The sequence below is a fragment of the Falco peregrinus genome, chromosome Z (assembly GCF_023634155.1).
Source record: "Falco peregrinus isolate bFalPer1 chromosome Z, bFalPer1.pri, whole genome shotgun sequence".
Taxonomy (NCBI): Eukaryota; Metazoa; Chordata; class Aves; order Falconiformes; family Falconidae; genus Falco; species Falco peregrinus.
In genome coordinates, this window is record NC_073739.1 from 11,369,502 (window position 1) to 11,396,747 (window position 27,246).

At 36.5% G+C, this 27,246-nt stretch overlaps 2 protein-coding genes across 2 annotated transcripts in view; both read left to right on the top strand.

Annotated features, from left to right (window-relative positions):
- The window catches only part of INIP (INTS3 and NABP interacting protein), a 230,722-nt gene that overhangs the window by 198,924 nt on the left and 4,552 nt on the right, over window positions 1-27,246 (top strand). The gene's annotated exons all lie outside the window — the stretch shown is intronic.
- Window positions 969-26,857, top strand: PTBP3 (polypyrimidine tract binding protein 3). The gene is made up of 13 exons (XM_055790328.1): window positions 969-1,037; window positions 4,531-4,700; window positions 5,565-5,711; window positions 9,889-10,050; window positions 11,989-12,099; window positions 15,100-15,274; window positions 18,630-18,707; window positions 19,336-19,475; window positions 22,062-22,095; window positions 22,723-22,815; window positions 23,688-23,904; window positions 24,940-25,017; window positions 25,719-26,857. Exons 1-13 carry the CDS (start codon window positions 1,013-1,015, stop codon window positions 25,849-25,851), a joined length of 1,563 nt encoding a protein of 520 aa, XP_055646303.1. The 5' UTR covers window positions 969-1,012; the 3' UTR covers window positions 25,852-26,857.

A 27,246-nucleotide genomic window follows, 5' to 3' on the forward strand; every position in this document is an offset into this window, starting at 1 on the left:
ACCAAATAACCTAACTCAGTATAGAGTGCTGGCAGGTTGGAGGGTTGAATCATGTTGTGGAAAATCTCTTGCACACCAGAGCTGGTTCAAAGTAAACAGCCTGTGACTGTAAGCAGGTGGGAATACTGGGGCAAGGGCAGTGGGAACCTCTCCTTTCACCAAAGTGGTGAGGAGCTGTTTGGATCAGCTTAATCTGTTTTGTAGAACCATTCCCTTAGTCTCAACTTTTTCATGCAAATGCATTTATGGAAGAGTGTGGTGAGTTTCAGGAACCTTAGCTGACTTTCAGAGGTGTTATGGTACCTTGTTTCATATCAGCATTTTGAAGCTCATGCCTGGCTGGTATACTAGAGCAGTCTTAATGAGTAAACAGACTTAACTGGCAGCTAGGCACTGATATTTGAGTGAAGAACCTATGGTGCTCAGATTCTTCTCTGTTAGTAGTTACGAGTCTCAAATGTCAGCATTCTTAAACCATACACTTTGCATTTTTTCCAAATATGTATGATCTACCATCAAATTCTTAGGACAAGGGTTAGGTTTAAAAAAAAAAAAGTGCCTTAGATATATTTAAATAAGTCTTGAATTAGTTTTGCTGACCTTATCTGTGTGGCTGTGTGTTTACTCGTATCTAGAAGCACTGTTGTATTGCAGACCCAGAGCCTGCAGCCAGCTTATTTATTTTCATAAACATTTGTTATTCTTGATTTTTTTAAAATATAAACTGTAGTCGGATGAATAATAAGAGAAGTAAGAAGTATAACACAGCTGAACTTGCTAACAACAAGACCGAAGAAGTATGGTTGGCAATTTTTGCATGAAAGATTCACAACAATAGTGAATAATATGTATAGAAAGGGATTGTTAGTGGGAAGAATAAATTACAGGAGTTGTTGCACTTTTATAGCAAGCTCTTTCTCTGTAACAGCTTTTACTAGTAATCTTGTCTTTTATTTTTTAGCGTGGACGTGGCAAGCTTGGTTCTTCTGAAGTCAGTAATAAGCCTTTTACCATGGAGAATTTTACTCCAGTTACAGGTATATATAAAAAAGATTTTTATCACATCCTTCAACAGCGTCTGTTTTCTCTGTAAAAGTTTTTTTGGTGATTTATTTCTTTATTTTATTTTTTATTGTCACCCTAAGCAGCCTCACAAAGCCTGAGCTGTAATCAGACTCCCAAGAGTACAGCCACCAGAGTCTATCCAATTCAATGACAGATTTGGGGAGCTCTAATACTGATCAGTTGAAAATGGGCATAAAAATCACTATTTTCTATAACATCAGATCAGATGTTTTCTTCATGTGGTTCACTACATATCTGCAGAGGTTTTTTTCAGCAGAATGGTTTTTTTGGGGGATATGGTGGGAACTTGGATAGGCAGATGCAGGGTAAGGAGACTGGATCTGTTTAAGCCATGTGATGGCTCAGTGTGAAAACATAGCCACATGTTTCTTCAAGCGTGTTAAACTAATACTACCATCCAAAGAAACTTAGGCTCTACCCCACTCCATGTGTTGAGAAAGATGCAGTAGATGTATTCGGTTATCTGTAGTTTTAGATCAGACAAAAAGTTGAATGTGAGAGAAAGCTGGGACTGCCGCCTTTAGAGGTACTTTCAGCTTATGTGGGCTTGAAGTATTAATGGCCCATGGCTGCATAAGTTAACTTCCAGTAAACTAAATTAACTAACTCATGACATAGACAGTTGCCTGTCAGCAGTGGTTTCCAAATAGTTGATGTTGTAATGGGGCAAGAGACAGAGCAGATAGTCTCAGATGCTTATCAAGAGGTTTACTTGCTATATTTCCAACAGGGAATAAGGGGAAGGAAGAGTCCGAGTAGCTAACCTTAAGATATTTATTTTTTATTTCTTTGACATGCACATGTCAGATTGTTCATATTTCTGCTGATCAGATCAGTGTGATGTCCAGAGGCTTCTGCTTGGCTTGAAACAGCATTAGCTTATAACTCAGTAATTCAATAGCTGAAATATATTTCAGGCCTGCGTAGATGGTATTTTTTAGCTGGTAAGGAATATAAATTTGTATTGAGTTCACGTGGCTTTTAGTAATTACCAGTGCAACCTCTGATCCTTCATAGTGACGTCCAGGGTGTCTAAACTTTAAAATAAGATAGACATGTTTGTGTCCTGATAAATCCAAAACCTCTCTAATTCTCATTGATTATACTTCATTTTGGGTTTATATAAACCTAAATCTCTTTACCTAATACAACTGCTTCACCTGCAGTGTTTTTTTCATCTGGTGGGTCACATATCTAAAATATGTTTGGATTTCTTGATCTGAGGCTACACACCTGGGAAATAAATTTGTACTGGCATGAATCATGATTGTAATGAACTTCCCTTTGTGGCACCAGGCCATAAATTTCACTTTGTTCATAAGGCTTCTCTTGTCTTTGTCTGAAGCCATTTTTTGCTTTCACTCAGTTGAGTGTAAAATGCAGAAGAGATGATAGCCGTGCAAGTGCTTTAAATAGTTGTTGAATCAATTTTAAAATTAAATGCCAGAAGTAACACATGATTATCGCTTTGCATCAAAATTAGTATCAATAGCTGGAGAACAGATTAAAAAATGCTGAGGTCTTTATACTTAGGATGGAATAAATGATAGCTTTTATTGCTGATTTGATGACTTAGCTGAAGTTCCACAGAACTTAGAACAATTACAATAGGAAAAGCAGCACTTTAAGAGCATTTTTAAGTCAGATATGATTCGCTGTTCGGAAGCTGAACCAACTAGAACTAACATATGCTTGCTAATTGGTAGACAGTGAAATAGAGGATGCACACTGTGTGTACACAGGCTGAAACTGTTCTGGTAAGCACTGTCCTTTTTGGCTGAATGCCTGACCTGAAAACTCCTGTAATGCTCAGTGAAGATGTAGAGAGAAAAAGCTGTGTTTGCCACTTAACTCCATCTTGTCACCTTTGATAATGAGTCAGAAACCAGAAAGTATTGCTTCTGCGAGAGTCTCTCATCTTAAATTAAAGGCAAAATTAAACCTGTTAGGTTTAATTTCCTGCCTTCTTTACTAAAGTTGAGAATATCTTGTCCATTTTGAACCTGAAAAGTACATGTAAAAAAGGATGGGTTGTTAGACTTTAATAGTAATATACCCCGTTGTGGCTTGGTATTGATATGCATTTAATATGTTTGTTTGTCTTAAAGTCTCATCCCCAACAAGTGTGCCACATATCTGCATTTTTCAGAATGCACACAGAGCACATGATGTCATTTAAAATTTCTTGATCGGAAAATCAATGCATAACAGACTTGTCTGTTTTGCAGGTGGGGGAATTAGTTATCTTGGCTTATGAGTGTGCAATGGTTGGCACTTAGATCATCTGACTTGTAGTTTTACAGACTTCCACTAGTAAAAATCCTCTGTAAAGATCCTTACACAGCATGACTTGAGGGAATCTTGCTTCTCGGCCTTAGACTGTATCCAAAACCTACAGCAAAACCTGAAATTACACAGTAAGCATATAGAGATATTTTTTCTAACCTTTTGTGATCCTACTTGGAAGGCTAAATGCAACACAAGGCTATCTCTCTTGCTGGAGTGAAGCTGGTTTTGGTGTGTAAGTGGAAAAAAACCTGTTGTTTCTTCCTTTAACTTAAGTGTTACGCAGTTAAACTTCAATACAATTTCCATCAAAATATGCTGTCTTTCCTCTCAGTTTAGGGTATTTTTTTCATCAAGTCTCATAAGCTTCTGTAGCTTGCTTTAGTAGGATCTCCTACTGGGACCTGCAGTTTGGCTAATGAATTTCATTTTTACCACTTCAACTTATTGCTCCATTGTGGTAGCTTCTAGAACAATATGCCTATTCCAGAGGTGTCATCGGAGTCATCTCCTTGACATGTAATATTTGGTCACTTACCTGTAACAGGATCCAAATAGGCATATGTTAGAAAAAAAGGCAGTTTGCCAGAGTGGAAGACTTTAGAATCTGTAGGAATTTTATGCCTCACTGCTGTCTACCCTTTCCAAAGACTTTTTAAAACTTACAATCATGTGGGACAGCAGGATTTCTTCAATAAAATAAATAAAAAATATTTAAGGTAGCAACTGAATCTAAGAAACATACAATGCAGGAAGATAAGTCAGTAATAAAAGAATTGAAGGTATTACCTCCCAATTGCTACTTGTCCCTCTTCTGTGTAACTAACATTTTGTAAATATGTTACATGGGCATTTGGGAAGAAGTTATTGGACTCTCTGTAAGACTTAACAAAACCCACAGGAAAATAAACAAAAAATAAATGCAAACCAAATCAAAACAAACACACCACACACTCCCCTTGCAGTGGAGATTTGGAACAGATGAAGGAGTCATCTTAAAGTGTCCTTTGGTCATATATGAACTGCTTTTCTTAGGATTTAAAGAGCCATAGGTAAGTCAGTGTCAGTGCTGACACAGCAGGTTTATGTCTTTTAGCTTTTGGTATCTACACTGTGCAATAGGTTTTCTTGTCCATCTACTTCCCTAAAATATTTCAGATAATTGGAATGAACAGGAGAACTTGGAACAAGACACATCCTTATGCTCCCCTTCGCGTGTCCTTCATCTTCGTCAAATTCCAGATGATGCTACTGAAGCAGAAATAATTTCATTAGTTCTCCCTTTTGGCATAGTAACCAACATATTGATACTAAAAGGAAAAGGTCAGGTATGTAATTTTCAATGTTTCAATTATAAGATCAAGATTGAAGATATGGTTCATGTTATGACCGTTTTGGTATTGCATTTGGTTGAAATGATTGCAATGATGTCTAGTTCTTTCATTGATAGCTCACGAGTTTCATATTTCAAATGTGAAAGAATGTCTTATTTTAAGTTTTTAAACTTTTAGATTTTTAGATTAAATAATGATCTAGCAACTTAATATTGCTGAACATTATATCCACCTTATATAAGAATAGATAGATGATAAAGAACTACATTGTCACTAGTGATTTTGAGAAGTCTTGAAATAACTTGCCTGATTAAACTATTAACATGCACGTAATTTTTTTAATGTGAAATAATTTGTTTACGGGGGGAGTTTCAATCCTTTTAGATGTGACAGGATACTTCACATCATGAATAAACACTGAAATCATAAAAACAATAGGCAATCATTTAAAAATTGTCTAGAGCACTGAGTTGGGTTAATATAATGAACAAACGGATAGGTGTTTAGTGTCCTGTTCCTACTTTTTCAATCAGTTTATCTGTTACTTAGGTAATAGTGCTCGGATTCAGGAATCTAGTAAATTCATTAGCAGTGTGGTATGTTTAGCAGCATTGCTTCCCGTATGTCATACTTATTCCACCTCTTCTGTAATGACTTATTATATTTAAAATATAAAGCCTTTTAAGAAAATCCACAAATCAAATCAAATAAACACACAAATGCATTTTAATGCTAAGAAAATCAGTACTGTACTTCCATATGATTTTTTTCTAGTGAGTGAAATTGCTAATAAATGGTGCTTTGATGTTTTGTTCTCTCCTGTAAACAACACTAAAAACTGCTATGTATTGATTGCAGGCACTTTTGGAAATGAGTTCTGTAGAAGCAGCTGTTAATGTGGTGAGCTACTGTAATACTGCTGTACTTTACCTCCGAAGCCAGCCTCTTTGTATTCAGTACTCCAATTACAAAATGCTTAAGACTGACAATGCACCTAATCAGGCTGTAAGTATAATTTCCGTTTAACAGGATAGAGTTGCACATGAGTTGTGTACTGGTTTTGGCTAGGATAGAGTTAACTTTCTTCATAGCTTGTGATGCATACATATAGCATCAAGGCCTTTTCTGCTCTTCACGCTGCCCCGCCAGTGTGAGTGCACAAGAAGTCGAGAGGGTAATAGCTGGGACAGTCGAACCCAACTCAGCGAACAGATATCCCACATGTCGTGTTGTGCACAACAGTGAAAGCTGGGGGAAGAAGGAGGAAGGTGGGACATTTGGAGCTATGGTGGTTTTCTTCCTAAGTAACTGTTGTGCATGTTGAAGCCCTGCTTTTCTGAAAAGGCTAAACACCTGTGTGCTGATGGGGAGCAGTAAAGGAATTCCTTATTTTGCCTTGCTTGCATGTGCAGCTTTTGCTTCACCTATTAAACTGTCTATCTCAACCCATGGGTCTTCTCACTTTTATCCTACCAATTCTCTCCTCCATCCTACTGGGGGGAAGTGATTGAGCACTTGTGTGGCACTTAGCTACGTACCAGGGTTAAACCACAATGTTAGTAAATAAATAGACTATCTTCCACTACACCAATAGTCAAATTCTGATACATATTATTTCTGTCTGTTGTTATCTAAGCAGTAACTTTCAGACAGGCACTAGCTGATATCTGTAAAATTACTGTGGATGAGCTGAGGTTCAAGAATGGTTCATCCTGATGAGCTGAAAATCAAGTGAAGGTGGTAGGACTGCTTGAATCAACAAGGAGCTCCTGACTGAACTGAAACTTAAAAGAGAGACATAGAAAGGGTAGAATCATGGACAGGTGACCCAGGAGGAATGTGGAGCATTATGTGAACATGCAGAGCTGTGCTTAGGAAAGTAAAAGACCACAGGGTGTTGGCTCCAGCAAGGGATATGAACAGCAACAAGAGTGGCTCTGCAAAATGTATCAGCAGCAGAAGGAAGATTTAGGGAATATGTGGGCCTCCTGCTGCTGAATAGGACAGGAGCCCTGGCGACAAAGGACATGGCTGAAGTACTGGATGCCTTCTCCTTAGTCTTTAGTAGTTAGAGACTTGCTCTTGGGAATATCAAACAACTGAGAACAGTGGGAAAGTCTTCATGAAGGATGTAGAGAAGAATCTCATCAAGGAACATTTAAATGAACTGGATTAAACAGAAGTCTGTGGCCCTAATGAGATGCACTTGTGAGTGTTGAGGGAGCTGGCTGATGTCATTGCAAGGCCACTCTTACAATCTTGAAAAGGTCATGGCAATTGGAGGAAGTTCCTAAGGACTGGAAGAAAGCAAACCTCTCTTGTATCTTAAAGAAGGACAAGAAGGAGGATCCAGGGAACCACTGGCTGATCAGCCCTACCTCAGTGCCTGGGAACAACATAATGGAGCAACTCATCCTGTAAACCATTTCCAAACATTCTAAGGACAAGAAGGTGGTTAGGAAAAGTCAGCATAGTTTTTTGAAAAGGAATAATGCCTGACCAATGTGACAGTTTTCTACAGTGAGATGACTGGTTTGTGGATGAGAAGAGTAGTGGATGTTGTTTATCTTGACTTTGGTAAGACTTCAAACATTGTTACTTTTAACATTCTAACAGGCAAACTGATTAAATACAGTCTAAATAAGTAGGCTGAAGTGATCTGAAAGGCTGAAATGGTTGTGACCAGTGGCATGAAGTCCAGCTGGGGGCTAGTTGCTAGTAGAGTAACTTAGGGGCTGATAGTGTGTCCAATACTGTTTAATATCTTCATTAATGTCCTGGATGGTGGGAGAAGAAACATCTGCAGCAAGTTTGCTGACAACACAGAACTAGGAGGAGTAGTTGACACCCCAGACAATTGTGCTGCCATTCAGAGAGACCTTGAAAAGCTGGAGTAATGGGCTGACAGGAGGAACCTCATTAAGTTTAACAAAGGGAAATGCCCACTCCTGCACCTGAGGAGAAGTAATTCTAGGTACCATTGTACACTGGGGTCAACCAGCTGGAAAGCAGCTTGGCAGAGAACGACCTGGGGGTTCTGGTGGGTAGCACTCATTCCCTTGCAGCAAGGAAGATCAGCAGCCTCCTGGGCTGCAGAAGGCAGAGCTTTGTTAGTAGATTGAGGGAGGTGACTGATGAGGCGCATCTGGAATACTATTCCAGTCCTGGGCTCCTCAGTACAGGAGAGATATGGAAATGGTGGAGTAAATAGAGCAAAAGGCCATGAAGATGATTAAGGAGCTGGACTTTGTCATATAAGGAGAGCCAGAGAGAGCTGGGACTGTTCAGCCTGAAGAAGAGAAGACTTGGGGTACCTTACCGACGTCTGCAAATATGTGGTGATGGGAGAGCAAAGAAGGTAGAGACAGACTTTTTTCAGTGGTGCCCAGTGACAGGACAAGAGGCAATGGGCATAAATTCCAATACAGAAAAGTCCACTTAAACTTAAAAAACTTCTTTCCTGAAGTTACTACAACTTTGAGAGGTTGTAGACTCTCCATCCTCAGACACATTAGAAAACTGGAAACAGTCCTTAGCAGCCTTCTGTAGGTGCCCCTGCTATTATAGTCTACACTAGTTAGAAACACTTGCATATAATATGTTCTGAAAGAACTTTTGCCATTCCTAAGTTTTAACATTAGGTAACAGCTCTCAATAGCTTCAGAATATGAAGAAAATACCATGCCTTCTCTGGTAAATCTTTTCTCTGAATAATTAGTCCTGATTTCCCGCGCCCCCCCCCCCCCCCCCCCCCAGTTACTGTGTCCATAATATAGTAGCAGGAATACCACAAAAACATACCACTTCAATTTTATATGTTTGTGTTTTCCTAAAGTTAATTGCTAATTGTGGGTCTGCAGATGCTATCTGAAGAACACATGGAAGAGCAAGCCCAGCTGATACATGATGAACCACTTTCTGCCCCCAAAACAGCTCTTTTAAAGCTTTTTAGTTTATCAGATACGGATGTCATTGTGAGGGGTCATGTAACTTGCTTTTGTGGGGTTTGTGTTGGCACTGTTCCAAGGCCTTGCCAAACTCAGGACTAGCAAATCATCATCTTTAAGTTCAAGTTTATTCTTGAAAGTGTTATCTTTTGTAATGTTTACTGTTTCTTCTCAGAACCCTAGATCAAATAAAATGGGTATTTCCACTGATAAAACACCAGTTTTATGTGTGACTTCATGCCAAACACCGGAATTAATTTCTTCCTTATATTTTTGAAGTACTGAAAATTGATTTCTTAAAACTAATTGAATATTGCAGGTGACTGACTTAAATCCTAATGTCTAACCAAGGAAATATTCTTTGCACAAGATCAAAGTATACAAACCATCATACTGCAGTTGAAATTCATTTGGATTTTTGGATTACTGGGTGAATTGCAATTGACCTCCCATTAAGACTGATAAATTATATACTGTGATGTGTGTCTCATGATTTTGTTTTCGTAAGAATGTTGCAAGTAGTGGTTGGGGCAAAAACCAGTGCTAATTTTTAATTTGCGCTGACACAAGTCACTGAAATCTTGCAAGCTTCTCAATTACATTTGGAAAGGAATCTCTCTGTCCACAGTGCTTTCAGTTTGAAGATCTATTTAAGGAAAGCCCATCAAAAACAAGTGTAGAGACCTCTAAAGTCCCAATGAGGCAGTTTGAGGAGTGAGATTTAAAGGTGGTTTTGTGGCTGATAATTTGGCTCAGAAAGAAGAGCAGGTTATGTGCCTTTAAGCTTATCTCTGGTAAAATTTAGCTCCAGAAGAGAATGAAATCCTAATAAAGCAGAAGAAATTGTTTTTGGTGCACTGACTGGTTATTAGTCTATTACAATATTGTCATCATACTGATTTGCTGGAAAATTTCTAGAATGACAAAAGCTTACGGAATCAAAAGAAATACTGTGTCTATATGGCATTATAAAGTAGTAACACTTTAACTAAAAAAGCAGGTCATAATTCTGTGAAAGTATGATCTGAATTCTTTTAGGGGTGGGGGAAGGGAAGGAAGAGGTAAGATTTACCTCTTCAAAATGTGGGATTTGAATCAATCATAAAGGGAATATGTTCTTAAGTTGCAGTTTAAATGCATTTTACATGCTTTTCCTTGTAAAAGATCTTTGTCTAGATATGAATAATTTGTATGTGTGTAAGTTAATTGTGGTCGCTGCTGTGTCTTGATTTCAGAGAACCCAAGCTGCATTGTGTGCTTTGACTGCTGTGCGCTCTGGAAGCCTGCTTTCAAGTTCTGTGATTGTTAAAAATGGGCTTCCTCCCAGTCAAGGTTCTGTTCTTCGAATCGTTGTTGAAAATGTTTTCTACCCTCTTACTTTAGACACACTGTATCAGGTAATGAGGATTGCAAAAAAACCAAAAAATCGTTTGTTTAAAATGTAATTTAAAATGTTGCTGTTGTAAATCCATTAACTTTTTTTAAAAAGTACAGGTGTATCCTTAATCACTTGAATGATGACTGTCACTTTAAAATGTTTTGATGCAATTTAGGAATCCAGGCTTGAAACAGTTTTGCACAAAAAAAATCAAAGTAAACAGGGCTTCTGTACTCAGCTTTTCACGTTGTCTTTAACTTAATTTCTTGGTTTCTGTAGAAGCAGCAACAAATTTGAGGTGTTACTTCTAATTTACACCAACATGATGAGATAGTGAAATACGATTAAGAGCTTGGGAACCCATATTTTAGCACTCTTTGTACTGAGTAACTTTTGTAGTTTGCATTATATTTTAGGGTTTTATATTCACTGTTACAATTGGATGCAAGTGATATAATATACAATTAGAGTTGCTTTGACAAATGTTTTTGATTGTTGATCAACTGCTAGAATGCCATTTAGTTCAACCACCTCTGAAAGCCTGGAATAGTGATGAGCTATATGGACTATGAAAACCATTACTGTAAGTCCTGCTAGTAGGTTGTGCTACGCCATTGAGATGTAAGTTTAGAAACAATAATTATTTATTTGTGCCTGAAGGATTTGTTGATACTGTTTTCAGATATTGCAAAGGGTTTCATACTTGAAGCTTCTGTAATAACTAGTAAATTTGTGCAGTAAAAAACAAGCCCCAAATATGAGTTTCTTAAATTAATGTAATTTAAAGTAATTGGGATATTTTTACAAAAACCTGCAGTCCTGGAAGAAGGTTTTTTCTGCTTTACTATCATCTCAAACTTGAGTGCTTTATGAACAGGTACTCAATGGCTAATTTTAAACAGCTGTGAAAGAGGTTTCTCTTCTGTCTTCTACCACAAAACAATGACAGCAGCATAAAAACCTTGTTTCTGATAGACTGAAAAACTGGGCACAAAGTGTTAGGACAGTGTGTCTTGTATCCATGATTCCAGGCCTAATAGGCTGGCAAGAGATGCTTGTCCTTGTTTCTGGCCTTTCTTTCCATTCCAGGCTTAATACTTGTCTGGGGTGGGGTGGAGTGGGTGTGTGTGTCTGCTTTCCTGGCTTTGCATTGATTCTAACAGTTTGTTCTAAAACTGTTAGTGCTTTCCAAACCTACCTTTCCTCCTCCACTATTTATTTGGACATAGTTTTTCTGCACTTATATGATAAGTTCTAGCTATAATTTTGTCCTCTTTATTTGTGGTTTTGCTTTTGTATAGACACCTCCATGTAGTGTACACTCTTATTTTGAGTGTATATATAACTAATTTCAACCTTTAAATTTTTTTTGGTAATGTTTGCATTTGCAATAGATCAAATACCATTCAACTGTAAATTAGAGTAGTAGGTCCCAAACTAGGTCTTTGTCTTACTTTTTTGTTCTTTGTCTTCTAATTTGGACAGTGGGTCTGTGTAATTAATTTGTACACACGTAAACAGTTTAAGATGTATATCTGGTCACTAAATTTCCAGAAGTTGTTTAAAGTACAAAATGTAAAAGGGTTTAACTTGAAAGGAAATTTGCAGTTCCCATCTCAACTGCCTTATGAGAGACCATTTCTCAAACCTCAGCTTTGATTATTCACAATTTCTCTGCATACAATGGACAAATGTCAGTTTGGGCTGGCCTTTCCTGCCCTTAGTTGAACAGTTATTGTTAACTCTTTAAGGAAATTTTATCCTTCTTCCCCATCTTTTCTGGCCTCTTATTAAATTTTTTTCTTTACCTGAAACAAAATTCAGAGTTCACTCAATTTATGTTTAGCTGTCACAAAAAAAGTAATCTTCAGACACTTATATGGAGTATTAAATGCTAGTTTTGTAGTGTGCATGATTTATTCATTGTTTCTGAAAGTCCATGTTTCTTCCTTCTCAGATTTTCTCTGTATACGGATCTGTTTTGAAGATTGTCATGTTCAATAAGGGTAATAAATTCCAAGCTTTGCTGCAGTATGCTAATCCAATGGAAGCATATTATGCCAAAATGGTAAGTGTAGTGCAAGTACATTCAGCTTGATTTGTGTTGTCTTTTCAGTTTGGTTTTTCCCCCCCTAGATAAATGGGGAACATCAGGGATAGCTTGATCATTAACTTTATGACTTCGTATCATTCTAATGCTCTTGTTGCACATGAATAACTTTAACATCCCCCATTAGTTAAGAGGATAGTGCTCTGCCATCAACTGCAAACATAAATGTATAGCATATACTCCAAGACCTGCACGAGTCTACCAAAACAAAAATCAGAGTTGTCAGTAGTGACAAGTGATGGTAATGGTAGTTGACCAGGAAGTCTTTTGCCTTTCAAATTAAATGGAGTATTTTCAGTAAGGTTCAATACTAAGAGTACTGTAGTTAAATGCCCAGAGATTAGATGAATGTTACACGTTTTACTCATTTGAGTTTCAGTGAGAAATTTACAGCAATCGATGTTTTCGCCTTAAATTTCTTAATTTCAATGGAGCTGTACCGCAATTTTTAAAACGCATGTTCTTGGTAATGAAGAAAAGCTCACCTACTTTATGCCCATTTTCTGTGGTGGGTTAACCTTTGCTGGCTGCCGGTCACTCAAAAAGCTGCTCTTGTGCCCCTTCTTCAGCAGGACAGGAGGAGGAAATAAGATGAAAAGGCTTGTGGGTCAGAATAAGGACAGGGAGATTGCTTGCCTATTACCATCACAGGCATAACAGACTCAACTTGGGGAAGACAGATTTAATTTATTGCCAATTAAAAATATAATAGTTTAGTAAGGAACAAAACCAAAAGTAAAAACGTCTTCCCACCACCCTTATTCCTTCTTCTCAACTTCACTCCCAAACCTTCTGCCTCCTCCCTTTGAGCAGTACAGGGGGACAGGGAATGGGTATTGCAGTTAGTCCAGAGCACTTTGTCTCTGCCGCAGCATCTTCCTCGCAATGTTCCCCTGCTCCAGCGTAGGTCTGCTGCATGGAATACGGTCCTTCACAAACTTCTCCAACATGGATTCTTCCCACGGTCTGCAGTAGGGTATCTGCTCCACTGTGGACTTGCATGGGCTGCATGGGGACAGCCTGCCTTGATATGGTCTTCTCCAGGGGAATCTCTGCTTCAGCACCTGGACCTCCTCTTTCTCCCCCTCCTCTGACCTCCGTGTCTGCAGGATTTTCTCTCACGTTTTTCTCAATCCTCTCTTTTTCAGCTGTTGCACTGTGGTTTTTGCCCTTTCTTAAACATGTTATCACAGAAGCGCCAGCAGTGTTCTGACTGGCTCCACTTCGGGCAGTGGCAGATCTGTTTTGGAGCCTGCTGGAATTCACTCTGTCCAGCATGGGGCAGCCCTTGATCTCTTCTCACAGAGAGGCAGCAGCCTCACCACTACCAAAACTTTCCCACATAAACCAAATACATTTTTCTCCCAAACAACTTTTATTATTAGTTTTCTTATAATTGCTAAGTATTTTAATTTCTAGAAAATACTGTTAATTTCCTTAGTGGGGAGGAGTTTCATAATTAAATATCAAGAGCTGAAACTTCAAAGACTTTTGCAGAAGGTACAGCAATGTTACAAATCATCAGGCTATAATACTTGAACTGTGAAGTGAAAAAGACAGAAAATAAAATACTTCACTTACTTGAAACTAAGCCTGAGACAGCTTTGTATTTCTCTTTAACCTGTGTGGTCACCTCAATAGTAGTAAATAAAATCAGTTTGAAATTTTCCATAGAAGGTATATAGAAGAACAGATTCTGCTAAGCATTAAGTGGTGTTTAGCATTCTGTTTTTTTAAAAATTACTGGAAGACTAGAGTGAATGGAACTTTCACTGTACTTTTGTTATTGAAGTTGACTTTATTCTCAACTTCAGAATCAAAGGCATAGTATATTTAACTATTGCTAGTTACACTTCAGGCCAGTAAGTAAATTTACTATGTGTTTTAGAGATTACATATATATTGGAAATTATTAAAGGTGGTTGGCATTATAGCCTGTTTGTTAGCAATAACATCTTTTCTTAAAGAACAGTATTAATAATAAATAATACCTTATTAAAGATTTCACAAAAAATGTAATTTTGGTCTAGATTATATTAAATAATTATAGCAAACGAGTTTTCCCCTGTTCATCCATCATGATTCTTTTATGACTGGTATAGGCAGAAAATACTACTTCAGTGATCTTTCCAAGCACAGCTACTCTTAAAAAGATAGATTTTACAGAATTGTTTCAGTTGGAAAAGATCCATAAGGTCATCAAGTTCAACTGTTAACCTAGCACTGCCAGGTCAACCACTAAACCAGGCCCCTAAGTACCACATCTACATATTTATTAAATGTCTCCAGAGATGGTGACTCAACCATCTCCTGGAGCAGCCTGTTCCAATGCTTGACAACCCTTTCAGTAAAGAAATTTTTCCCGATATCCAATCTAAACCTGCCCTGATGCAACTTGAGGCTATTTCCTCTTGTCCTACCACTTGTTACTTTGGCGAAGAGACCAGCACCCACCTTGCTACAGCCTCCTTTCAGGTAGTTATACAGCATGGTAAGGTCGTCTCTGAGCCTCCTTTTCTCCAGGCTAAACCACTCTAGTTCCCTCAGCCACTCCTCACAAGACTTGTGCTCCAGACCCTTCACCAACTTATGTAAGGGACAGTTCCCGTACAATAAAAATCTCCAAATTAGTATTGTTACTAGCATCTGGTATCGTGTGTTGAGTGAGAGACAGCTAAGATTAGAAACACACCTGGAAAGACAAGTTATGCTTAAAGCTGAGTTTTTTCCATTGGCAGAAGGTGACATAATACTTAATAATTAGTGCACTATACTAGTAACTTACACAGGATGTTTAGGTAAGGATAGCGGCAGCATAATTGTCTACTTGGTATTTAAAAGCAGCGCCTTAAAAACAGAAGATGAATTTCAGTTTGGATACAGTTGTGGGGTGAAAATAAAATACAGTGGTGGCTGCCACTGTGATTTGTTTCTGAAAACATGATTGTTTTTCTTCAGATTCTGGATGGCCACAGTGTCTATGTTTCGTGCTGCACTCTGCGTATTGATTTCTCCAAGTTATCTAACCTTATTATAAAGTACAACAATAACAAAAGCAGAGATTTCACTCGTTTTAGCCTTCCTCCTGGTGATGCCCAGCCACCCCTGGAGCCCTCTGTATCTGATGCCTCTGGTAAGAAACGATCGCTTTTACTGATGAAAACACAATAAGATCATTATGCTTTTCATGTTGCACTTATGCTCTGGGTTTCATATCAGGTTCATAGAAGGATACATTTTGTGTACATTTCTGTTGGTTAGGTCCAGTAAAGTTTGTATGGAAAGCAGAAAGTCCTACTCTAGATAAATGAATATCTGAAACTACAACATGAGGAATGCTGTTGGGCAAATTCAAAGTGTTGTCAAAAATCTGCATACATAAAATGCTGTGAAATTGTATCATTGGTACAGGTAGTATAATAAATGTTGCATATCAGAATAGTCAATAGTAATCATCAAAATTTGCACTGGTTGCCTAAAGCTACTTGAAGATAGGTGTTTTAAGGGTGTTAGCTCTTACTTCTTGATATTTTAGGATAACTGCTTGCTGTAACAAACAAAGCCATAAGAAACTTAGAAATCCTACATGTATTTATATATGTTTTGTCATCATCTTGTAAAAAATAAAATTTTAGGTATTTTCTTAAATGTTATGTGTCACCTCCATGGCATAGAGGAGACATTGTCTGCTTGAAGCCACACTGGAGAAACCTTTTCACCATAAATAGCTCGGGCATGCTTATTCAATTGGTAATAATACAAATCACCAAACACATTCATGTGATAACTTGGCAGAAGTGCTTACAATGCAAATTGAGCAAATTTAGCTATTTTTCTTTCTGTCTAATGACAGCCATACACAATAATACCCAGCTAAGAACTGTCTCAGCTGTTGAGTAAGTACTGTCCAGCTGGTAGAACGGTAGCAACAGCTGGGGAAGAATTCCCTTTTTTTCCTTTAGTTTTCTGTGATAGCTAGGGCAGATTCTTTTTGTTATTGTTTTGGTTTGTTTTGTTTTTTGTTTTTTGTTTTTTTTCAATAGTTGGCTTTGGTAGCTTAGTTGAGAGTAAAGAAGTGAGTTGCACTCACTACTTTATGGATTGTTTTTGCTGGTCCCCTTAAAGGCAGGCCTTGGATCTTTACATAAGTTGTAAAGATGGTTGTACATTTTTTGAGGATTTGCCATACAACATCATGGTAACATGTTGTTATAGATCAGATATTGTTATCCCAAAACTGGATTCTTCACCCAGTGTGCAAGAGCTGATCCATACACGGATACAATTGTTTATTTGCATGTCTGAGATAAGAGGTGTGTTAGCTTTGTGGATTTACCACCTAGCACCCATTCCAGACATGCAAAAAGTATTCTAATTAATTAGACCTACACAACTTGAATTGTCAATGAAAGAGGAAAGTACAATTGGAGTAGATTAAGGACAAACTTGCTTGTAGGGCACAGAAAACATTGTATACATGGTTTTGGAGGATACACATGAACACTTCTCTTTTTCCTTCCCTCTCACTCTTCCAAGCTTGTTATTGCTAGACATCTTGTTTTCAGTCTGAACATTTACTGTAATGGTAAGAACAGCAAGAGGTGCTGATGTAGAGGTGAATCAAATTTCTGTATCAAAATTCTTTAATAGTGCAGTCACAGTGAAGCAACTGCATAGATGTTTTCCTTTTTAAAAAGTAGCTGTAGACTGGCAGAAGCATGCTTCTAGCCTTTCTGCCAGTGGTAACGACATGCATATGTTGCCATAGGCATGTTGCGATAGTCCTCAGTTCCACTACATGAGGAAAAGATGTTGGGAGTCACGTCAGCACTTACACTTCATGTTATTAGTAGTGGATGTAGTTTTGATGGAGAATTTTAAGATAAATGCAACTAAAAGTAATATATCCTTTTTTTTCTTGGTCGACTTGAAGCTACCTTAATAGTAAAACTGAACTGCTCTTGAAACTTCTTTTTTTCTTCCCCCCTCCCCCTCCCTTTCTTTTTCCTTTTGTTTGAAAGGAGTCTTTTGTGGAAAAGATACTGCACTATAAACAAGCAGATTTTGTGAATGTTTTGCATTTAAAGCATTCCCTCACCCAGTGAGCATAAGCAGAGATACATGAATTAGCTTGCTTTCAAAGCTAGCTGCTAGCCGTGAAGCAAATTATTTTGCACATTAAAAAAAGGCAATAAAGAATTCCAGGTCTTTCTTGCATTAGCTCTGACAATTTTTACATGCCTGATTTTGAAATATTAATATTTGGCAGAATAAAAGCATGTGATTAATGTTTCCACTATCATTCTTGAATTGTGAATAAGTGATTAAAACCTGTATTGCCAGAACTTGTCAGTATAATGCACCAGTGCATGTATTTCAAGAACACAACGACTTGCTTTGGTGTGGTAACTTTTATACTAACAACTGAATAAAGACACTTTGTTGCTACAGGTAAGTGGAGGTGTAATGTGGTGCAGAATTCATGAATACTCGATCTGTGGTGTCCATTTCATTTGTTGTTTTTGTAATTTGCAACAGATATTTCTTATGGTGTTATATCATCCCTGTCAATAACCATCTGTTAGTGAATGTAGCTATTTTAGTCAATGGTGGTGGTTTGACTAGTAAGACAGACATATATTGCCAGACTTGCAGGGTGTATTATACATGTAATTATACATGCCCTGTTTTTTAAAAAAAAAAACAACTAGTGTGCTGAGATATGAAAGCATCCACAACTCAAGTTTGAATCTAACTGCCTTATAATACAAGAGGCTGCCCCAGGTAGTGCTTAACACCACATACTAATGTAAAAATCACTGAGCTATCTTCAAGGCTGGAACTTCTCATGTGTTGATATTCCAAATCTGTTTAATGCTTAAGACTTTTGGGAGAGCCATAAAAAACACTGTTTATTTATGAAGCAATACATGCTGGGAAAGTACATTCTTTTTAAAAGGTAAAATATGCATCTCAATAGCTAGTAAAATGCAGAGCCTCAGATTCATTGTTGTTGTTTGTATTATTTAGCCCATACTGGTTTTAGAAATACCTAGGAAATAGTTGTATTACATCATTACAAAATGTCTTTGAGTGTATTTACTTCCAGAAAATTTCTAGAATGCATTTCCATTGTGTGACTAAAATCTGTTGAACATTGAACCACAGGTGTCTTAACTTCAATGGATACTAATCTATGCTGTGCTTTTCTATTCAAATTTGTCTAAATTACTTTTTGCCCTGACTTCATTTTAGAGAGGGATGTTGAGGCTGATCAGTTGCCTTTAAAAGTGGCTTTACAATTCTCTTTGTAAAAAAAAAAAAATCTTGGATTTCACTGAGAGTTTTCAACCCAAACGTTTTATAAAAGATGTAATCACTGACTGAGGTCAGAATAGCAACCCTGGAAGCTGATTGTCATTGCTGAATTCTCTTCAGTTTTCTAAAAATTAAAAAATCTGTTTTAATTAGATGTCTGTTCTTTCTAGGCAGCAAAAGAGTGGTCTTCCCACCATACACAGGACCCGTTGTGTTTGCCCAATCCACAGGCTATGCTCAAGCTTCTGGTAAGTTTCTATTTTGTAAAAATATGGTGTTTGCATTTGGGGCTAGTGGTCCATCTGAATACACCTGTTCAGAGAAAATTTGTTCCAAACGCAGCAGTCAGAACACAATGTTCATTTGAGTAATTCTAGTTCTCTTTCTCATAGTATTCAGTAAAATTACTTTCAGTAATTAAAAAAACCCCATATGCTGATGTAGTTTATAATTTAATAAGTGAAGAAATTAAATGCCATGATAAAGATTAACCTGCAAGAGAAGAAACGAAGCATCTGTTTTTTTTAAGACTTCAGTGACATTTAAAGCTAAAGCAGGAAGTCTTCCCTCTTCTGGCTATAAAATGAAAAATAGTCTTTTAGACTCAGATCTTTTCCTTTCTAGCATAGGATAAACTTCTGTGCTAAATTATTTTCTTTCTTTTCAGGGTGCAATTTATATCCCCTCTTGTTTAGTTCTGTTGATGTTTCTTCATCCCTGGAGGGGAGGTGCTTCCTGCTTTGCTGGTCAGATACTAGGAATTTTCTTTAACCATTTTTTGATTTTTTTTTTTTTCCCCAAATGTAACCTGAGATTTTCCTCTAAAACGTCTTTTCCAGTTCGAGACCTTAAAGGATGCTTTTAATACCCTTCCAGGTTTTCTGGTTCCAGGTATTTCTGGAGTATTTTGTTCTTTCTCAGTCAGCAGGTATGCAGTGCCTGGACAGATGAGTATTCCTGGTGCTACTGCTTTTGCAACGAGTTCTGTTTTACTGGTCACAAACCTCAATCCTGAAGTAAGTTTGATTGGTGGAACTGATGCAAGTATCAACTTGTACCAACTGTCAGAATCCTTCCTGCAAATTGATATTAGCTGAAGGAATGAGAGGAAATATCTATGCTGATAATATAAAAAAATGGACAGCTTTATTCTTGTTTGAGATAGTTTGAAATATTGATGAGGTTAAACTCCAGTCAGTACTGAAAAGCTTCCAAGCACGATTTACTTTAGGAAACCTATGTTAGCAGTGTAGCTAGTAATTAGAAAAAAGTCCATGATCAGGTGTGAGAAATGTTTGAATGGGTAAACAACATATATTATAACTAAATTTACTGATATCTCTGTTAATATGACTGCTCTGTGTGCTACTTTTAGAGAAGCCAAACATTTTTTTTGTTTGTTGGAAAACATGATGAGCTAGGGAAACAGCAGGGAAAAGAAAAGGAAATAAAAGTATGCCAAATCAAATGCCTTTCAAAACACCGATGAGATCCTTCGAGTTTTGCAATGTTTCTCAGGTTGGAGAAGCCTATCACAAGTGCACTTTGCTATTGACATCACTGTAAACCCATTTTTAAAAGTTAACAAATACACATGTTCACTTTTTCATAGAACCACACAGATTTATTTTTTAATGTGTTGGCAGTCAAATTGCCAAGGACAAATTAGATAGTTATTTTTATACTGGAAATGACATAGACTATAAGCTTACCTTTGTTACTCAAATATTACATATTGACCTGTGCTTAATTAAAAGTAATGTACATCTCTTAAAAATAAAAATCAAGCTTTACCAAGGCCATGACATAAACACAATTCTACTGGAGTATTGATAAGCAGTTCTACTACATCAATGTAAAATTCTTATTTTCCACACTCATTAGATTCACAACCATAAACTTCATAAAATTATGAGTTATTGGCAGAATGGAAGTTATCTTCATATTACTGAAGTTTAAAAATCTTTTGACCCATTGCTTTAAGTAATTGCGCTGTTTCAGTTTTTTGTACTAATAGCTGAATTCCACAGTAAGCATCAAAAGAAATGGCTGTAAATTAGGATTTGACTTGTCAATAGATCTTACTACTTAATTTCTGATTATTGTTGTGCATGTGCTTCCTGCAGCTGATTCAAGATGATTCTTTGACTCTTGAAAGAGTAATTTTTTTAAGAATAAGCTTATGTGAAGCATAGGTCAAAGCTGTTTTTAGGACATTGCTGCTTTACTTAAAACATATCTGAGAAGTTATGTAGAACTTTGTGCTGCAATGCATAATACAACATAAATGTATTAAATAATGCTCAACTTCTTAAAACAAAAAGTAAGAATGTACAATGACATTAATTGTTGGAAATATAAATTTGTGTAAATACATTTCTTGACAACTGTGTAACACTTGTTCTTCAGTAGTAGCTGTCTGAGCCATATCATTTCTTTTTCTGTGTGTAGAAAATCTGGTTGACCTTATTTCAATTTATGTTTCTGCCCTGTTTGCAGCATTTCAGTGTGCATTTGAACATTCCCTCATGATATTTAAATGAGCTGGTTTTGTCTTCCAAAAAACATTTTCTCAGTAGAAATATTGAAATCTCATTTGGTTTAGAAATTTCTTTAAATAGCTGAATTAAAATGTTTGGGAAAAAAGGATAAACTCTGGAGGCATTAAATTTTCCATTGATAGCAATTGTTCCTTAATACTAAATGCTGATGTTAAAAGAGTATTGGCTTACTCTTAGGCGGAAATATCTTCTGTTTTTAAATAATTTAAGGATGTTTGGTGCACATTTCAGATGTTTTGAGTTGAGAAGGAATAGGGCTAGAGAGTGTGAGTAGTGCTTCTGATATGCAGGTATTTTTAGTATTCATTACTGGTAAAGCCTTTGCCTCAATTGAATAAAATTTGTCAGCATCAGCATGTAAATTATCTTCTTTGGTGCTTGGGAGCTTGGTACCCAAGTATTGAAAATCATTGAAGATAATTTATTTCTTTCAATATTTAGTGTTTATTTATCGAACAAAATTTAAATATCACTTTCTATATTCTTCATATATAAACAGTTAAACGGCATGTGTATCGTTTTAGCATGTTATGGTCATGTACAGAGATGGGGACAAAACTGAAGACAAAGCAAACGCATTTTGGAGCAACTGGTTTTAGTTTTATAGGTGTTGTCTGCTGTTTAGAAAATAGAAGGGTGTTCTTGAATGCTCTTTTCTGTTTCTAGTTTAGGAAATGTCTTTAATTTTTCAGGGAATGAACTGCTTGCTTGGAAAGAGTAAGTTCAAATAATTAAGCCAGTTAAAGTATTAATAACTTCTTCAGCATGACAGACTGAGTCTTGAGTGATGAAAATGCATGAGCTGAAGTGTTAGCTTGTTTAAATATTTTATGTGTGCATAGCAAATATATATTAACAAGAATGCTATAGAGTGTAATATATTACAGTGTAGTTATTACAGGGAATGGCTTTTGGAGGGACAGGTTTATGTATTAGTATGCAGTATCTCTTCCATTTTTTTTGTTCATCATGCACTTATGGAATAGATTTCTTTTGTCTCAAGGCTTTAAAAGTAATATACTTATTTTATCATTTAAACAGGCCATCACACCATATGGACTTTTCATCCTGTTTGGTAAGATGTGTCAAATATACCTTGAGAAACTACAGGATTAACATTCTTTTTATTTATCTGACACATGCTGGTTGATGTAAGTTCCATTGCTCTGTCTTGTCTAGAAAAGGCAAAAGAGAACATGCTGGTTTCAAAATGACACTAATTTGAGTCAGCGGTGATAGGCCACAGCTACTAAAAATAGTTACAGTGTCGGTAGAATTTCAGTGTGTGGTCTGATTTGTTTACTACAAAGATTGGGAAAGCAAAGTAGGATGAAAAAACAAAGATTGCATCAGGAAATGGGGTACAGAATTGGCATGTATGTTATTTGCAGAGGATAAGATAATACTTGTTGGCATAATAATATCTTAGTATGCCTCTGTTAAGAGGACTTTCACACTATTGCACTATTTAAAAGCTGAACATAAACATGCATTTTTATGACCAAGATCCTAGGGTTTCTTACCCCATTTCTGAGCCTCAGAAAATAATACACAAACTTTAAAGTTCTCCTTCAAACTAATATTCTAACCAAACTGTTTAATGAGGTGAGTATTCTTTGTAACATTGATGTTATTCAAATGAAATGCCCTTGTGCTGTTCATAGTAATGCTCTGGACAAATTTCCTTTCTGGATTTCCACAGGTATGTATGGTAATGTGCATCGTGTGAAGATCATGCTTAACAAAAGAGATAATGCTTTGGTTCAGATGGCAGATGCAACCCAGGCTCAACTAGGTAATGATTTTTAAGGCACAGTTATGCTTCAAAATTGCATGAGTGTGATATAGATGAAGAATTTGCCACCTGTCAGTGACAAGCATAAACAAATTAAATCTATCATTGTGATGCTTTACTACGTACAAACTTCCTTGTGTATGTTAATAATGATCTGTTTGCTTTCATGTAAATAACTTATTTTCCTATGGTGGTTTAAAAAAAATATCCTGTGAATCTCAATCTAGTAAATGTTAAAATTAAACTACAAGAGAACTATGATATTTTACCTCATTAATGCATCATCCAATTTTCCTGTAGTTAATCCTGTATCTAGCTATTTAAGAATAATCAGCTGCTCTTCATTGAAATCACAGAACGATCAGGGTGGGAAGGGACCTCTGGAGATCATCTAGTCCAACTCCCCTGCTAAAGCAGGTTCACCTGGAGCAAAGTGCACAGAGGTGTGTCCAGGCAGGTTTTGATTGTCATTTGGAACTTCTTGTGCTGCAGTTTGTGCCCGTCACCCCTTGTCCTGTCACTGGGCACCACTGAAAGGAGCCTGGCCCCATCCTCTTGGCACCCGCCCTTGAGATATTTGTATGCAGGGACAAGATCCCCTCTCAGCCTTCTCCAGACTAAAGAGGCCCAACAATCTCAGCCTTAATAAATGCTTTGCATTTTTGTTGCATTTAGACTGGAGATTATATTGCATCCTTATACTGCTTTTAAAAAGAATGTTATTACATAGCCCACCTGGTAGACATGGAAGTTTAAATTTCAACTTAGAATGTCAAATCTGACACTAAATAGAAGACAATATTAGTATTCAAAGAATCCTTTTTTCTTCCCCTCCCTTTTGTTCCTGCTCAAACTATATTTCCACTGTTTAGCTATCACCTATTTGAATGGGCAGATGCTTTATGGAAAGGTCCTCCATGCTACTTTTTCAAAACATCGGAGAATTCAACTTCCTCATGAGGGACAAGACGACCAAGGTCTGACAAAGGACTATTTGCATAGCCCTTTACACCGTTATAAGAGACCTGGCTCTAAGAACTTCAAAAATATCTTTCCTCCATCTGCCACCCTGCATCTCTCCAACATTCCGTGAGTATCTACATATGTGATCTTCTTGGAAAGATGCTTTTTAGGCTATGTTCTTAAGTTACAGACTCTGACATTAGCTTTACATTTCCTTGGCCTTTTACAGTTTCCTGAGAATTTGTGTCAATCTGCTGTGTAATTAACAATAAGTGAATCCTTTAACTGTCACATGTTTATTGTTAGCAAAGAGGATAACTGATTGAATGCTCTTCTTTATGAGTTTTAATGCAGTTTACATTTTCTTGAGAATATCCTTTAGTTTTTCCTGTATAAAGTCCTGTGTTATGAATTAGCACAAAGATTAAAGACATGTTTTTTTAGATAATTTGCTGGAGTTACATTACATCAAATTCATCATTGCCATTGTTGTTTAATGTAGATACGTTTTTTCATAATTCTAACACTTTTAAAAGAATAGTTTCTACAGAATTCAGACCTCTTACATAGAGGCAGAGTTGTAAAAGAAGTATTAAGCGGCATGTACTTTAAAACTGAAGCAACCTTTTTTCCTATTTAGAATGTTAACAATGTGTGGAGTGACAGCCAACCCTAAGTTTTTACAGGCTTCTGCTGTTTGGCAACTATGCAGGAAGGGAAAAGGGAAAACTATGGAATTTTATCCAAGTAAGGGGACACACACACACACACAGACACTCTAGGAAATGGCTTTTTGAGTAAAATAGAAAACTCAAAATTCATAATGTGACGCACACTCGCAGTAATTACAAGATGAAAGGTATTTCTGAGGGTGATCTTCAGTGATTTTTATGCAATCTGAATTTAATGGAGGGAGGAGTGGGGTGGATGAAAAGTAGTAGAGTGTATCTGAATTGTGTTTTAGTGTACTATGTTCCTAAATCTTAGTGTCAAATCCAAGATGTTTGGGCTGAAGCATGACACAGGTTGGTGGAGGTAATTTTTTCTCTTCAAATTTTAATTTAGAAGCCAGAATTGAGATTTTGGTACTATTACAGAACTCTGTGCTCTTTTAGAAGTTGAGGAGGTTTTGTTTCGGGTTTGTTTGTTTATTCTAAATAGGCCTTCTGTCACTCTTGATTATCTGAAGAGCCTTTTTGAAAGTACAGGATCTACTGTGAAAGCCTTCAAATTCTTACTGTAAGTTCTCTTGTCAAAATGCTGAGCAAGCTTTCATCCTGGGAGAGGGGTAATTGCTTTTTGGGGAAATTAAATGTGTCTATAATTATAGGCAAAATTCCATGTGTATGTATCTACAGGCAAAATCTGTACAGCTATGACAATTTTTGTGATAGTATCCCATTTAAAATTTTAAGATTAGAATTATGTTAGCATAATTAAATGAAAAATATACAGCCTTTTGACAAATTCCATGTGTTCTAAGTAAGATAAGTTTAAGGAAAGTAAATACTTGCGTCTTTAAAAAGAAATACAAGCTATGTATATGTAAAATGTCTTGTAAAAGATGATGACAAATCTGCTTGAGCATTCATTAAGGTTGCTTGGCAGCATTATTTTAGCATGATCATACCTGGTAGAATAATCCCATATATATGGACAATGCAAGTGTTTCTTAGAGGTCTTCAAGCTTTATTTCTACCCTATTTTTTGAAGTGCAGTGTAATAGAAGAATGGCGTGGCTGTAGCCCATTAATGTACAAAATTTGGATAGTTTTGTTATCTCCTCATTTTAGGAGGTGCCTAACTAGTTCTGATTCTTTCACTGAATAAGTGTTCAGTGTGTGTGATGTGGCTGAAAAAAATACTTGCCTCAATCTTCTGTGTAGGCAGGTGCAATGAAAATTTTGTTAGGATTAATAACAGGTTTTATTGTACTTCAGGAGAGATTCCAGAATGGCTCTTATCCAGCTGGACTCTGTGGAAGAAGCAATTCACGCTCTCATAGCGCTTCACAATCATGACCTTGGAGAAGACCATCACCTACGAATTTCCTTCTCAAAATGGACAATCTGACTTTTCTGTGAAATTTCCTTTTGAGACTGTATCACAATGTTCATAAAATCTTGAAATAAGACTTAAAAAGCTATGAGGAGTTCTCTTAAAAGAAAAAGCTCATTTTTACACAAAGAATTAAGTGATGATCTTTTCTGATTGTAGCTGCCAGTATGTGATCAGTTTAACATTCATCCATAGAAAGATTCTTGTGTAAAATTGGTTTAGCAACAATTTATCATCAAATTTCCTAGTTAGTTATTTTTTGAGAACATCCTTTTTAGCTTTTGTTTGAAAACAGCTTTACAAAACATTTGAGTGCCTTTACAATATATCAGACAAAGAGTATTTCTAAGAAAATAGTAAATCTATTCTGCACAGATTAAACACTAATTTGAATGGGATACAGGGCTCAAGTTTCTTGAAGAAAAGCAAGCCCTGACTGTGTGTCCTCTAAACAGTATTTATGTCATCAGTGTGGTGTGTTTATACTTTGGCAAATCTTTACAAATAACTTTTTAAAAAAACAAAAAACCCATGCTGTTCATATAGGTTAAATTACTAGAGAAAAGGCAGTGCCTTCTCTCTGTGGAGTAGAAGATATTTGACAAGTTTCTTCAAGATGTCGTATTAAACATTTTGGAGGAAGTAACACAAAATAGTTGCGATTTCAAAGAATTTTGTGTGTTTCTTTTAAAGAATAAAATATTTACAATATTCTGGAAAGTAATTAGGTCTGTGATGGTTTGACAAGTTTGTAAAAGGTTATTTTCTTAAGGTCATCTTTGGGGGCACAAAAATTAAACCTCAAGAGTTTATAGTGTCTAATACCTGAATTGCTGTGTATTTATTATGTGCCTTACTATGTGTTTATGATACTTCAGAAAAAACCTTAAGCTGTTGTATCTTGAAAGATATATTTTGGCCTTTGTGAAAATAATCTTGGTCTTTTTGGAAATGTTTTCATTGATATTTCAAAAATAATTCAGTCATTATGTAACACTGAATTCTAGGCTCTTGTGCCTTGGTATAGCAACTGAATAAAGACAAGTATTATTAACCCATACATTTGTGTAGAGAGTCTTTGCATTTACCTGGTTGCAGTTGTCTGATACTAGTACTTGGCTGAAAAAAATTTCATACCCAGAAAAATGCACTAAAAAAAGCCTATATACAAAGACCAAACAAAAAATTCACCTCAGTTTCTGGACTTCATCTAACTTTTTGAGAGACATTGGCTGTATCAGAATATTCTCTTTTGGGTTCCTGCATTTTTCTCTCAGTATTAAACTTCAAGTAATGAAGAGCTATCATTCTTTCCTTTGCAAGTATGAAAAAATGTTCAATACTGAATATCCATTTCTCTTTGGAGAATGAGCTGTGATGCATTTAGTTTTGGTGTTGAAAAGTACATAT